At 37.0% G+C, this 15568-nt stretch overlaps 1 protein-coding gene across 1 annotated transcript in view; it reads right to left on the reverse strand.

The window, feature by feature from the left end:
• Positions 1–15568, reverse strand: part of LOC134311870 (cadherin-24) — a 104318-nt gene that overhangs the window by 23154 nt on the left and 65596 nt on the right. The window contains exons 6-9 of the mRNA XM_062993516.1: positions 10015–10271; positions 6908–7044; positions 4320–4441; positions 3396–3513 (exon numbers count right to left, since the gene is read on the reverse strand). Of these exons, the coding sequence (XP_062849586.1) occupies positions 3396–3513; positions 4320–4441; positions 6908–7044; positions 10015–10271 (634 nt within the window). The remainder of the gene's footprint in view (positions 1–3395; positions 3514–4319; positions 4442–6907; positions 7045–10014; positions 10272–15568) is intronic.

Raw genomic sequence — 15568 nt, forward strand, 5'->3', positions numbered from 1 at the left:
TGGTACACTTTTTTCTACCACATCTTTTCCTTCCCTTCGCCTCTCTATTAATGTGCTTGGACACAGAGCTCTGTGAACAGCCAGCCTCTTTAGCAATGACCTTTTATGTCTTGCCCTCCTTGTGCAAGGTGTCAATGGTCGTCTTTTGGACAACTGTCAAGTCAGCAGTCTTCCCCATGATTGTGTAGCCTACAGAACTAGACTGAGAGACCATTTAAAGGCCTTTGCAGGTGTTTTGAGTTAATTAGCTGATTAGAGTGTGGCACCAGGTGTCTTCAATATTGTACCTTGTCACAATATTCAAATTTTCTGAGATACTGAATTTGGGGTTTTCATTAGTTGTCAGTTATAATCATCAACATTAAAAGAAATAAACATTTGAAATATGTCAGTCTGTGTGTAATGAATTAATATAATATACAAGTTTCACTTTTTGAATGGAATTACTGAAATAAATCAACTTTTTCATGATATTCAAATTTCATGACCAGCACCAGTATATATATATATATACTGTATATGTGTGTGTGTGTGTGTATATAACAGTGCATTATGTGCGTGTCTATATCAGTTAAAACACTGTAAAATATACAATATTTTGCTGTATAATTTCAAGTTGACGCAGTCGCCTGCAATGGACTGTAGAAATTGGCGTATTTCAAATGTAACGTGGCGGCACGGTGGCTTAGTGGGTAGCACTGTCACCTCACAGCAAGAAGGTCCTGGGTTCGATCCCCAGGTGGGGCGGTCCGGGTCCTTTCTGTGCGTAGTTTGCATGTTCTCCCCGTGTCTGCGTGGGTTTCCTCCGGGTGCTCCGGTTTCCTCCCACATTCCAAAAACATGCAAGTGAGGTAAATTGGAGACACTAAATTGACCATGACTGTGTTTGATATAACCTTGTGAACTGATCAACCTTGTGTAATGAGTAACTATCGTTCCTGTCATGAATGTAACCAAAGTGTAAAACATGACGTTAAAATCCTAATAAACAAACAAACAAACAAATGTAATGTTATTGGTTGTGTTCATGAGCATACTCAGGCCCTCAAGTGACCTCAGCATTTATTCCTACTAAAATGAAGGGTATTTACCTAAACTAACAGATCAACATGTATAATTTAAACAATGTGATCAGCTTTAGTGAGTTTAATAATTATTTGGTAACCAACTTGTCTACTTTAAATGTGTTCCTTGAGCCATTTAGCTAGCTAACTATCAAAAATTAAGTCCTCCTTTAACTTTTTTATGTAACAAATTATATTTATGTACATACTGTAAATGCCATGCATATGTTAGATGCGTGTCCATAATGTCAAATAATAGATAATATGCAATATCTTACCGTGTAATTGTAAGTTGATAAAGTCTTCTCAGATAAACAAAATCTCCTCAGAGACGAAGTGTGGAAAATGGCTGCCATCAGCCCGGAAAAAGTTGTTCATGCACATGCGCAGTTTTGACCATAAGACCCAACATAATAATTTCTAATACACTTTAAGCAATTTTTATGAGTTTAGTTTAATGTTTTTCAAAATTGCTCATTATTATTAAGTGGAAGTTAAAACATATTTAAAATGAGAAAAATTTTACTAAGGGCCAAAAGTTTTTTCACCCTGAACTATTTTTTTTCCTGAAGCAGCTATTTTCATATTATTTGCCCATCTAGACATTCAAAACATACGGGTTAACTTTTTAGGTGCTGGTCATTAAAAAAACATATCGCAGCTACAAGTGACAAATTCACAACTTTAGAAAGTACATCAACAACTTATATCTAGATGGAGCAAAACCATCTCTAAAAGCCCATCCTCAAATCCCTTTACTTTCCAATTTTTTTTCTACAGTAATTTAATCATTCATCTTATTGCTCTAATTGAAGTAATAGCATTTATTTGCAAAATACTACTAGAACAAGTTATAAACTACACAAAATATTGTTAGGTTTTTGGTAGAGCCAATGCCACAAGGATAAACTTGCCATGAAAGAAACCACTATCAAAGAAAAGATTGTTAAGCTCCATACTGAACAACCCTGTGGTAATCCAGATGCACATCCTAGTACTTAAAAGCTTTTTTTTAATTCATAAAAAAGTTTATCAAAAAATAAAGTATATTATTTACAAAAATTATTAATACTCTTTATTCAACATTTAGCAGAATCTCATTTTGCAGCAGTTACAGCTGCAAGTCTTCCCATTTGTTATGGCAAATCCTCTAAAGCTCTGTCAAATTGATTTGCAATCATCTGTGAACTCCCATCTTCAAGTCTCTGCACAAATGCTTGATAAGGTTTAATACTGCTCATTGGATGGGCCACTTAAGGATATTAAAAAAAATTATAAGACACACACCTGGGTCTATAAAGACCCACAATTTACACTGCCAGTTTAGGACAAAAATTATGAAGCCATAAAGTCCATGGAACTGTCTGTAGATCTCCTTGGTCAAACTTTGGTAAGACATAGATCTAGGCAAGGATATAAAACAGTATGTTATGTTGTGTTTTCAGGATCACAGTTTCATTATAATACAAATATATATACAAAAATATCTTGGCACAACCATGAGCCTTAGATGTGGCCATGTAGCCAAATTGACCTTCTGGCTAAGAAGGGTTTTGGTGAGGGAGGTAAAAAAGAACCCAATTGGCACCCTATCCAAAATTTCTGACATGACATTGTAACAAAATGAAAGTTTGTGAGTGGCCCTCACAAAGCCCTGACCCCAATCACATAAAAAATTTACTGGCAGAACTGAAAAGCATGTGAGCAAAGAGGCCTACAAACCTGACTCAGTTACACCAGCTCTGTCAGGAGGAATGGGACAAAAATCCAGCAACTTATTGTGAAAAGTCTGTGAAAGGCTACCTAAAGATTTTGAACCCAGTTAAACAATTTAAAGCCAATGCTACCAAATACTTAATATATTTATGTAAACATCTGAACCAATGGGGATGTGATGAAAGAAATAAAATAAATCATTATCTTTAGTATTATTCTCTGATATTTCATATTCTTAAAGTATAGTAGTGATCCTAAGTGATCCTAAGAGGTAATGTTTACTAAGATAAAATTTCAGGAATTGTAAAAAAAGTAGTTGAATGTGTTTACTAGAATTAAGTGTTTGGAATTCTAAAAAAACTAGTTGGATGGCACATGTAAATTTGTGACATCAACTGTATGTATTAAAAATGAATAACAAAAATTGATTGATATTTTATACGAAACAATCTTATTGACCAGTATGAAAGTTATGTTGTTAAACCTTTGTGCAAAACACAGCTTAAAGCCATTTAGCCATCTTATGGGAAAAGCTAATGGAAAATGAGTTCCCAAAATCAGATTAAAAGTGAAGAAAGAAAAAAAGAAAGAATGTGGGGGTAAACAAATGCACACCTCCACTCTCTCTGATGGTAAAATTGAGTGCAGCACTGGATTCTGGAGAAATGTTAAAATGAACAGTGCTGTCATTTCCGCCCTCATCTTTGTCGATTGCTCTCAACACCTGCACCACCTGATAGAAAAATAGAGAGCAAAAAAACACAGCAAAAATGGATTAAAATAAATAAATACATAAATGGTAAAAAAAACTAATCCACATTAAAAACATAGAAGAATGTTAGACTTAGTAGCATGAACCTGATTAAAACCTGCAATTAAACAAGGTGTATACACTAGCATACAGGTTAGCATGCTTTTAAGAAAATCTGTTACAGCCCAGTAGACACAGTAAGGCTAAAGATAATCACATCCCACTAGCTTACACCTCTGAAACAAATAACAAATAAACAAAAAGCAATGATTTTTACATTAACTGTAATTAAGAACAACAAAAAAGATAATCAAGTTTGTGTAAATATACTCTTTATCCAAATTAATGCCTGTAATATATATATTTTTTAAAACAAGGAAAGTAGGTAACAAGCGATAACATAAATATTAAAGACAGAAGAAGCATTAATGTAATGCATTGTCGCTGAACCTAAAATTACAAAATGGCTGAATCCAGGTTGAAAGGATTTAGCCAAGGGCAAATATCAAAAGCATAATAGTATTTAGCATTAAATGCTTCCTTTGCTATAAATACACAGAGGAAACAATAAATTAATAAGAACAGAATAAATGTATTTTAATCTATAGCTACTTTTACTAACACTATGCATGTGGCAGAAAAGCTGGACTGGTAATAAAATCCACTGAACAGCAAAATAAATAAATATGATCACATATGTTATGTACAGTCATTTGTGCAAATTATGCCAAATTTTATTATCTCCAAGCACTAGTCTATTCACAAAGGAATATAATCCACTTTCTCACCTGTCCAACTGAAGCAGAGTCACACATGGCTGTGCTGTACTGTCGGTCCAGTTCTGGAGCATTGTCATTTAAGTCCAGTGTCTCTATAGCCACCACCACTCTGGACACTTGACTGGGGTTGTCTGTTGTGATAAGAGTTTAAATCAATGAACAATTAGATGTAACTTTAAATCTAAACTGATTTACAAAATAACCAAATAAATAAAAACACAAAAAGGGGGCCATCCTGAACTCCTGCCCAACATTCTCCCCTTTCTCCCCTCTCTTACAATCACTCTGCTTGCACTAAAGTTAAAGATGTAAAAATTTGTTTGGCTGTTAACTGTAAGTTTAAAAAAAGCATAGATACAGAATAAGGCCAAAGATATAAGGACACAGCTTTTTATTATTGGGTTCAGGTGTTTCAGTTACATCCATTACTTATAGATGTTTAAAGTAAATTCTATCAAACAAACTATATGCTTCCAACATTTTGAATTTTCTTTCCCCAGTTTGGAAGGGGGTCTTTACAGTTAAAGTTCTTGTCTACTGTGTAAATATAAAAAATTCTCAACAATATGTTTCTAGAAAATAGGCCCAGCACAGCAACACCAGAGGATACAGCTAATTCCAAATTCCAATTAATTCCTAATTCCTTATTCCAAATGCAAAGCATGGTAGAGGGATAATTTTGGTTTGAAGCTGATTTGCTGCCTCTGTGCCACAACAGCCTGGAAGAATAAGTGTTAAATTACACCAATGATTATTGCTGTCCCTGGTGAAAAAAGTATACTTAAGTACACTAATCTTCAATATGCTAAGACGTGAGTTTGACATGTCACTTCTCCTGTGTTAGCGTGTTTTACCGCTGCACCACCAGAGCGCCGTAAACACTTGCATTAATACCTACCTTAAGAGCTTAAGATTCCTTTTCTTATGACTAGACACAAAGATTTATACCAGTTTGTTTTTAAAATGAATGTTTTTACATGTTTTTAAAATCTGCTCAATTGGAGTAAATTTGCTCTGTAATACTAAAGGTATTTTAAATAAACCGTTAAACATTATTGTAAGCTCTAGTCACTTGAACATACACTTGAAATGTATATTTTAACTCGTTCATTAATCAGTTTCTTATCATAATTAGGGTCATGTGGGTGCTAAAGTTTAACTCGGAGCTCATTAGGTGAAACGCAGGGAGACACCTAATAAGTTGTATTTTTAAAAGCATTTATCTAATGAAGTTTATACAGGTTACTATTTAAACTCTGTAAGTACACTGAATGAATATTTATGTAGTGTGTTCTTTGCAAGTATAATTACAGCATCATGTGAAATCCATTAATTACATGCAAAGTAAAAAATACATAACATAGTATTAAAAAGTACTTGAATATGTTTGTTAATATGATTAATATATTTTTCATAATAGAATTAAATAATACTGAAATATATTTAAAATTATTATATTTTAATATAACACAAATTATAAAAATGTTTTACTATTGTACCAATAAGTAACTTCATGAAAAATACACTTAAGCAGTTGTTTAACATACTTTGAAAAATATATCAAACATCTATTTGAAAACAAGTATATTAAATGTAATGAAATTTTAACTAAAAGTATACTTCGTGGTAATGTATTTATTAAAGGTATACTTTTTGATAATTTTTTAAAAGTATGATAAAAGTGTACTTGCAATCATTTGATTAAAGTATGACAATGTATTTTTAACATGTTTGAAATAAGTGCAGACATCTGCTATTTATTTATAGTATACTTAGACAAATTTCAGTATATTTTAAATACTCTTAAGTGCATTTTTTACTAGGACAGTGTACCAATAAGTTACTTTCTGAAAACTTAAGCAAACTTTTGTATAATGTGTTAAATGTATTCTTTAAGTGTATTACTATAACAGTTGTTTAACATACTTTGCAGAAATATACCAAACATCTATTTGAAAACAAGTATTTGAGAAGTAGATTAAATAGTTAATAGTAAATTAAATGAAACTTAAATTTAACTAAAAGTATACTTCATGTTAATGGGGCGGCACGGTGGCTTAGTGGGTAGCCCTGTCGCCTCACAACAAGAAGGTCCTTGGTTCGATCCCCAGGTGAGGCGGTCCTTTCTGTGCGGAGTTTGCATGTTCTCCCCGTGTCCGCGTGGGTTTCCTCCGGGTGCTCCGGTTTCCTCCCACAGTCCAAAAACATGCCACCAGGCTAATTGGAAACACTGAATTGTCCTATAGATACCTAGCCGCTAGATGCACAAACCAGTGCATTGTAGTGCCGGTCCCAAGCCCGGATAAAATAGGGAGGGTTGTGTCAGGAAGGGCATCCGGCGTAAAAATTGTGCCAAATCGATGCACGAATCGTGATCCGCCAAGAGCCGACCCCGCAAACGAATGGGACAAAGGCCAAGGAAAAGAAGAAGAAGATACTTCATGGTAATGTATTTATTAAAAGTATACTTTTTGATATTTTTTTAAAGTGTACTTGCAATCATTTGATTAAAGTATGATATTAATATATTTTATCATTCTGCTGGTGTGGGTGTGTGTGAGTGAGAGAGAACAGGAGAGATTGAAGCTCATACTTACCTCTTTGTGTGGCAATGATGGTAATATTGTGCCACTGCTCATGTTCACGGTCCAGCTCCATTGTTGTGGTGATAAACCCAGTGTCTGGGGTAATGCGAAACAAAGCCTCAGGATCTGACTGGGGATCAATGGAGTACCTGAGAAAGACACAGATGGAAGAAGAAAAAGAGACTTCTTTATTTTATTTTCATGTTTTACCACTGCTTTATCATGATCAGGGTTGCAAAGGGTCTGGTTTCCTGGGAATCACTGGACACAACACACCCTGGACAGGGCCAATCCATCATCACCAAGCTACCCCCCCCCCTTCCTTGACCAGCCGATAGCACCATTGGTCATTCCTACCTTGGATCCCAGTAGTAGTGAGCTGGCATAATTTACTGCTGCACCACCCAAGTGCAAAAAAAGAGATTCGACTTTTAGAATTTCCTTAGTGGTCAAAGAAGCTTGATAATGACAATAAATAAATAAAACAATTTTTTTTCAATCATTACTTATTTTTAACAAAATATATCAAAACATACCCAATTGCTCATATATCTCTGAACTCTTTTAAATGATGTAATCAATTAAAATAAGCTAACTAATCCCTTATGTCTTTATTAAGTTTGTACCAGCCCTATGGACAACATATCTCAAAGAAAGATAAACTTAACTACAGTAGCATGAAGTAGATATTAACTGCTTTTAATTCTGTACCATTTTGTAGAGGTATCCACTGCAGTCCTTCTTTGTTCAGTAGTTCCATTAGTCTAACAAAGATGCATTTGTTTCTCATTGTATATTAAGGAAGAAAGCACCAGGAGCATCCATTTTGTTAATTCCAGAAAAGCAAGGCCTTATTAGAGCTCTCCTAAACAGGTTAGAACCCAGCACTTTTCTCTTTCCTTCAAAAATCTCTCTCTTTCCTGTGTTATTAGGGAGCACCGTTGGTGTTCTACCTCCATTTCAAGCTCCTGTAGTTCAATCTTCACAACTTTTGATGAATGCAAAAAAGGTTGAGTTGTGTTTTCCCATCATCCCATCATGAAATTAATTTTTTTTAATGCATTTTCTCCCAATTTTCCTCTCAATTTTTGTCTTCCGCGGCTGAGAGATACCAGATTGCATCCAGGAGAGAATGTCGCTGTACACGCCTCTTCCGACACGTGTACAGCCCTCCTCTTTCTGCACAGGTGTCTCTTCCTTACACAGCGTATGAATACCCACCCACACATAGTCCGGCCCCCACCCTGCAGATACGGTGGGCAATTAGTATCTGCTGCAGGCACTTCCAATTATGCCCGCCAGATGGCACCCAGCCAACCGGTGGCAACACAGAGTTTCAAACCGAGGAGTTCAGAAACTCGGTGCTGGTGTGCTAGCGGAATATCCCGCTGCACCACCTGGGCGCGTGAAATTAAATATTTTTTTGACCCCAGCTTTACAAAAAGACCTTATTTAGCACTCAAGCAGACTGTATGGGGTTCCTCCCTATTTTTGTACAACGTGACATCTAGAGTGCAATTTCAGTCAGTTTTTTTCACTGCTGTAGTTAGGTGAATAGACATTAACAAATAAAAAGTAGTATTCTTTTGATATTTCTGCTTGCACTAATAAGATTTTGCCATGTTCTGAGATTAGATTATATTAGCTAATTTTGACCTCTTTGAAAATAAAATTGCCAGTCCTGTACTATAGTTAGTTCCATAACTCTTTGTCCTTCCCTTCTCTTAGCCTCCACTCGCTCTCAATTCTCCACATCATTAGTTCTATTTATTTTTCCTTATTGTTGTTATCATTTGTCTCAGCCTGTGTCTTCAAGATTTGTAGTTTTTTTTTGGTTTTACTTACTAACACAAAAAACTCAAATCTCAGAAGTGAACTTGGAATGAATTTATTTATTTATTATAATCACATAAAAAAACAGATATTAGGCATAACTGGAGCACTATTTTTCCACAGCATAGCAGTTCTGCATTTACCTAGTTTCCCAGCATGAGAAAGAGAGTGGACAGAAAAAAATATTGACACATTACAGGCATGACAGAAAGTAATTAAGTAATTAAGTATGGCAGAAAGAGATATGATATAATAATACACCTGAATGCTAGCTTAACTGCAATGTAGAAAATACTGTAGATGTGCAAAGGGGCCTCGATAATTTTAAGAGTTGGCAGTCCAGCCACTTTGGCATCCAGGCAAAAAAGGCCTTGGGCTTTGGCTGGGACCTGTGAACCTCATTGAGCATGTGTCGAGTAACCTAAAGATAACAGTTTGAAGACGCTTACAATCCAGTCTTAGGATTGTGAAAGGATTTGCAACATAGAGTATGATTAACTGCCCCAATTCAGGTGTGCAAAGCTTGTAGAGATGTATCAAATAACATCTAAAGCTTTAATTATGGCTGCAAGGTCTTCTACAATGAACTGAACAAAGGGTCTGAGTGCTTTTAATTCTCAAACACTGAGAAAAATAGTATGAATAGTATACACTTAAAGCAAACAGACAAGCTATGACAATTTAGTAAGTTTATTAATTTATTTCCATTAACATTAACATTAACCTGATCATAGTCACAGTGAGCCCAGAGTCTATTTTGAAAACACTAGCCAACACATCATGGACAGCACCAACAAAATTAATCAGTTTATTTATTTTACTAATCAATGTCAGGGTTGTTGGATGGGTCTCGGAACTACAGGCGCAAGAATGTAATTAACTCTAGACAGGGTGCCAACCCATGCTCAATACATTATAGGGAATCACCCACACATTGACTACACATTCACTCAATCACTCACACCTAGGGGAATTTAAGAAGAGCCAGTCCTCATTTTGCATGTTTTTGGGAGATTCGAGAAAAAGAGAATGGACGATTGAACCCAAGTGTCCAGGATTTATGTTGCTGTACACTACCAACCTTACTAGCTACCTTAAAAAAATAATTATTTACATTCTATATTAGCATTAGTCGGCCCTGAATGCTTTTTTGCTGTTGGTTAGGCTATTTACCTAACAGACTGTCTGCCATATTTTACTTACATTTGTTAAAAGATTTCTCACCAATGTTACACTGAAAAAAACCCAAAACAAAACATGGCTTTTCAGACCGAGCAAGTACATACCTGATGTTGCTGCTGATTCCAGTGTCGGGGTCCACAGCACTAACCCGCCCCACAGTACATTCTGGAGGGCAGTTCTCTGACACGTCCATGTGATAACGAATTCTTGAGAAATGTGGGGGTTCATCTGCATCTAGTACAGCCACCCGAACTAAGGCACGGTCCTTAAAAGGACCACGGCGCAGGAAGCGAGGATCCACAGTTGGGTTAAGCACTTCCACAGAGAAGGAATATGAGCTTCGACTTTCATAATCAACAGCCTGTAAGAAAAATTAAGACCAGCATAGTTTTAAGCGTGCACTAAATAATTGAGCTTATTTAAAATTACAGAGTTACAGAGTGTGTTATTGAAAACACAGTGGAGTGCCAAACATTACATTGTTTATTGTTGATTGGCCAAGTGTGATTAATCAAGAAAAATGATAAACACAGTGCTATTGACTTTCTTTATTGCTAGTCAGACTTTATTAGTAACTAAGTACTTTGTTGTACAACACACAGATTAAAGTCAATCTATAATGAGTGTTCTTATTTATGTGTATAAACAAATGTGTATCACTTAAATCACTGCTACAACAACACAGCACAGGCTTTAATTAGTGCTTATAGAACACTATCACATCACTTTAAAAAGTCAATTGTCAAAGACTTTACATTCTAAATATAGGACTTGAAAAAGTAATCACTGCTCTGATTTAACACTTGACAGTTTGCTTAGTTTACTGTCATTTGTTTGTTTGGATATATCTCTACCAGCTTTGCAGACCCACACCAGGGAACATTTTCCCATTTGTTTTTCTTTTTCAAAATGTTGTGAACAGCAATGAACTACTTCTTTTAAGTTTATCTACAGATTTTTTAACAAATGTAGGTCAGGGCTTTGAATTGGCCACTCAGTGGCTTTCACTTAATCGTTAAAGCCATTGCATTTATTTATTTATTTTTCTGGCATCATGGTCAGGGTTGTTGTCGCACTAGAAGGTGAACCACCTGCCAATCTTTAGTGGTCTAGTAGAGGGCCAAATATTTTCCTTGAGACTTTGGGGGTACTTGGCAGCATCCATTTTCTCTCCAATCCTGACCAACTGCCAAGTTACCATAGGCCTCTTGGTAGCATTTTTGATTAATTTTCTCCTGGTTTGTCCATCGTGTTTGCAGGGACAGCCCAATCTGGGCAAGGTGTTTGTAGTTCTATACAATTTACATTTCTTTATAATGTTCAGCTGAACTTCACTTATAAGGATAGTTAAAGCCTCTAAAATAATTTTTATCCCTTTCCCAACATGTACCTTTTTACAACTTTATCCTGTAAACCCTGTTCTGATTGTGGTGATGTGTTCTTTCTTTGTGTTTACATTTACTGCAACTCCTCAAGGTAAAGATTCCAAAGGAATTAAATGCACTACAATTAATGTAAGGTGTGGCCAATTAGCCTGATCTAGTTATAAAATTATTACTTTATACTTGTACACAAAACTCTTTTTTTATATCAAATGGACAATATTTATTATTATATTACTTCATTCAGGCTATAAAAAGTTACTTGAAATACACCATATAAATAATTATTTTACACACAAATTGTGATTTTTTTTTTTCTTTTGGCTGCTCCTGTATTTAGGGTGACCAAAGCAGATCTGGTCCACATATCAGAATTGAAACTAAAATTTTTCAACATCAAACTTGTCAAACCATTATTTTCATGTGTACAGGGGCACAACTATGCTGATACATAAAAGGTCCTTTCCAAATATGTTGCCACAAAATTGGAAGCATACCTTAGTCAATACAAAAACACAGTACAAGGATCTGGGTTTGACAATTCTTAGCCACCAAAAAAATTAAGTTACACTAAGAATATCTCATGAGTCCATGACTCGCTTTAAATGCCCAGCCCAGATTCACACAGACATACATATATAAGCAGCAAGCATGTTGATTAATTAACTATTTGAGAATCAGTCATCATGGCACTATTTACATTGCAAATGACATTGCAACATGCCAAATTAAATAACCCCCCTTAAACTTAAAGCGTTAAACACCATCAAATAAATAATAATACTAATGAAAAAAAAATAAAAGTAAGATTTAAATAAAGATTGAAAAAGATTTATACCCCTTGTAAAACTGTAAAACTAACAAGGATGGTTGAAACTTTTAATTAACAAAGGCATTTACAAATAGGCAGCAGATGATGCAACTGCAGCAGCAATGAGGAACCTTATTGAAGAACGTTATTATTACATTGGTACAATATATTAGTATCACTTGACATGTAAGCTATATTATCACCTATAATGATACAGTGGGGTCAAAAAGTATTTAGTCAGCCACTGATTGTGCAAGTTCTCCTACTTAGAAAGATGAGAGAGGTCTGTAATTTTCATCATAGGTACACTTCAACTATGAGAGACAAAATGAGAAAAAAAATATCCAGGAAATCACATTGTAGGATTTTTAAAGAATTTATTTGTAAATTATGGTGGAAAATAAGTATTTGGTCAATAACAAAAGTTCAACTCAATACTTTGTAACATAACCTTTGTTGGCAATGACAGAGGTCAAACGTTTCCTGTAAGTCTTCACCAGGTTTGCACACACTGTAGCTGGTATTTTGGCCCATTCCTCCATGCAGATCTCCTCAAGAGCAGTGATGTTTTGGGGCTGTCGCTGGGCAACACGGACTTTCAACTCCCTCCACAAATTTTCTATGGGGTTGAGGTCTGGAGACTGGCTAGGCCACTCCAGGACCTTGAAATGCTTTTTACGGAGCCACTCCTTCGTTGCCCAAGCGGTGTTTTTGGGAACATTGTCATGCTGGAAGACCCAGCCACGTTCCATCTTCAATGCTCTCACTGATGGAAGCAGGTTTTGGCTTAAAATCTCACGATACATGGCCCCGTTCATTCTTCCCTTAACACGGATCAGTCGTCCTGTCCCCTTTGCAGAAAAACAGCCACAAATCATGATGTTTCCACCCCCATGCTTCACAGTAGGTATAGTGTTCTTGGGATGCAACTCAGCATTCTTCTTCCTCCAAACACGACGAGTTGAGTTTTTACCAAAAAGTTCCATTTTGGTTTCATCTGACCACATGATATTCTCCCAATCCTCTTCTGGATCATCCATATGCTCTCTGGCAAACTTCAGACGGGCCTGGACATGTACTGGCTTAAGCAGGGGGACACGCCTGGCACTGCAGGATTTGAGTCCCTCTCGGCGGTGTGTTACTGATGGTAGCCTTTGTTACTTTGGTCCCAGCTCTCTGCAGGTCATTCATCAGGTCCCTCCGTGTAGTTCTGGGATTTTTGCTCACTGTTCTCATGATCATTTTGACCCCACAGGATGGGGGGATCTTGCGTGGGGCCCCAGATCGAGGGAGATTGTCAATGGTCTTGTATGTCTTCCATTTTCTTACAATTGCTCCCACAGTTGATTTAATCACACCAACCTGCTTGCCTATTGTAGATTCACTCTTCCCAGCCTGGTGCAGGTCTACAATTTTCTTCCTAGTGTCCTTCGACAGCTCTTTGGTCTTGGCCATGGTTAAGTTTGGAGTCTGACTGTTTGAGGCTGTGGACAGGTGTCTTTTATACAGATAACGAGGTCAAACAGATGCCATTAATACAGGTAACGAGTGGAGGACAGAAGAGCTTCTTAAAGAAGAAGTTACAGGTCTGTGAGAGCCAGAAATCTTGCTTGTTTGTGGGTGACCAAATACTTATTTTCCACCATAATTTACAAATAAATTCTTTAAAAATCCTACAATGTGATTTCCTGGATTTTTTTTCTCATTTTGTCTCTCATAGTTGAAGTGTACCTATGATGAAAATTCCAGACCTCTCTCATCTTTCTAAGTAGGAGAACTTGCACAATCAGTGGCTGACTAAATACTTTTTGACCCCACTGTATATAATCACCTGACACACACACACACACATTCCATTCCAAAACCATTGGATAATATAATATAAAGCTTACAGAAATAACAAGATTGTCTTCAGGATTATGGGGTGTGCAAAAAATTAAGTCTATTCAGTCTAAAACATTTGTGAAATCAGGCAATTGTGTTGGAGAAAAACACTTTATGTTTTTCACAAAGTTGAATCAGTTCATCTGGACACAAGTTTGTTGTAGAGATACGTTTCGTCACTCAATCCGAATGACTTCTTCAGTCTGAGCTGGTGTTGAATACCCCAACCTTATATGCAGTTGATTTGCATAACAACCGATCACTGCCCATTGCATAACAATGGAACTGGTGATCAGGTCCATATGTAATTCACAATGACCATTAATTACAATGTCCATGTGTTTTTCACACATGATTGGGTTAAAGCTCCTATTACGGCGTTGTATGATGGTGAGAGATGTACTCTCAGGCCCCCTCCCCGGTTCAGGGATGGTCGTTCCCTCTTCACGTAAATGGCCTCTTTGACTCCACGTTCAAACCAGCGTTCCTCCTTGTCAAGGATCTGCACATCTTCATCATTAAATGAGTGGCCGCTGGCTTGCAGGTGGGTGTAAACCGCGGAGTCCTGGCCAGAAGAGGTTGATCTATGTTGGGCCATCCGTTTCGCCAGTGGCTGTTTAGTTTCTCCGATGTACAGTTCCCGACAATCCTCCTGGCACCTAACAGCATACACTACGTTACTCTGTTTGTGTCGAGGAACCCGGTCCTTAGGGTGAACAAATTTCTGGCGTAGCATGTTCTGGGGTTTGAAAGCAACTGAAACACAGTGTTTGGAGAATATCCGTCTTAATTGTTCCGATACTCCTGCCACATATGGAATCACCACTGGTTTGCGTTTAGACCGCGGTTGTTCTTCTCCGCCCTTCGATCCACTGGAGCTGTGTTTGGGCATTTTTCCCGCTTTTACGAATGCCCAGTTGGGATAACCACATTCACCCAGGGCCTTCTTGACATGAGATTTCTCTCTATCCTTGGCCGTAGTGTCTGTGGGGATGCTGTTCGCCCGGTGGTGCAGCGTCCTGATGACTCAAACCTTAAGTACTGGTCCGTGTGTGTTGGTTTGTGGTACACATTTACTTTCAAACGTCCCCCATCTTTACTAGCAATTTCACAGATGAACTGATTCAACTTTGTGAATTTGTGTACCTGGATTATTAAGCATACATCAACAGATTCTGACTCACTTTGGTAAGGATTGCCTCAAACTCGTAAGAGAGTACGAGAAAACGGCACGTAAGATGGCTGACTACAGGAACCACCTGCAATTTAACATCAGATGCAGACAGAGCAGGATCACACCTAAGAGCCTGCAACTCAGATCTTCTGTCAAGGGTCACCGAGCTAGCAAGATCATTCAGAAGGCACAGAACCAGCTATTGAATGAACGGGTGAGACAAATTAACTTCACAATCGATGTCTTAAAAAACAGAGAGGAGCAGATCGTACTGAGACTTACATCACGTCTAGATGAGCCCACTCTCCAACAGGTGATTAACTTCACGCAGAAGGCTCGTCTAGGACAACATGAAAAGTCAAAAACCAGGCAGCGAAAAAAGTTTGACTTGCTTGCTGCAGGACAGA

This window comes from Trichomycterus rosablanca, chromosome 4 (genome assembly GCF_030014385.1).
Source record: "Trichomycterus rosablanca isolate fTriRos1 chromosome 4, fTriRos1.hap1, whole genome shotgun sequence".
In the NCBI taxonomy this organism is placed as follows: Eukaryota; Metazoa; Chordata; class Actinopteri; order Siluriformes; family Trichomycteridae; genus Trichomycterus; species Trichomycterus rosablanca.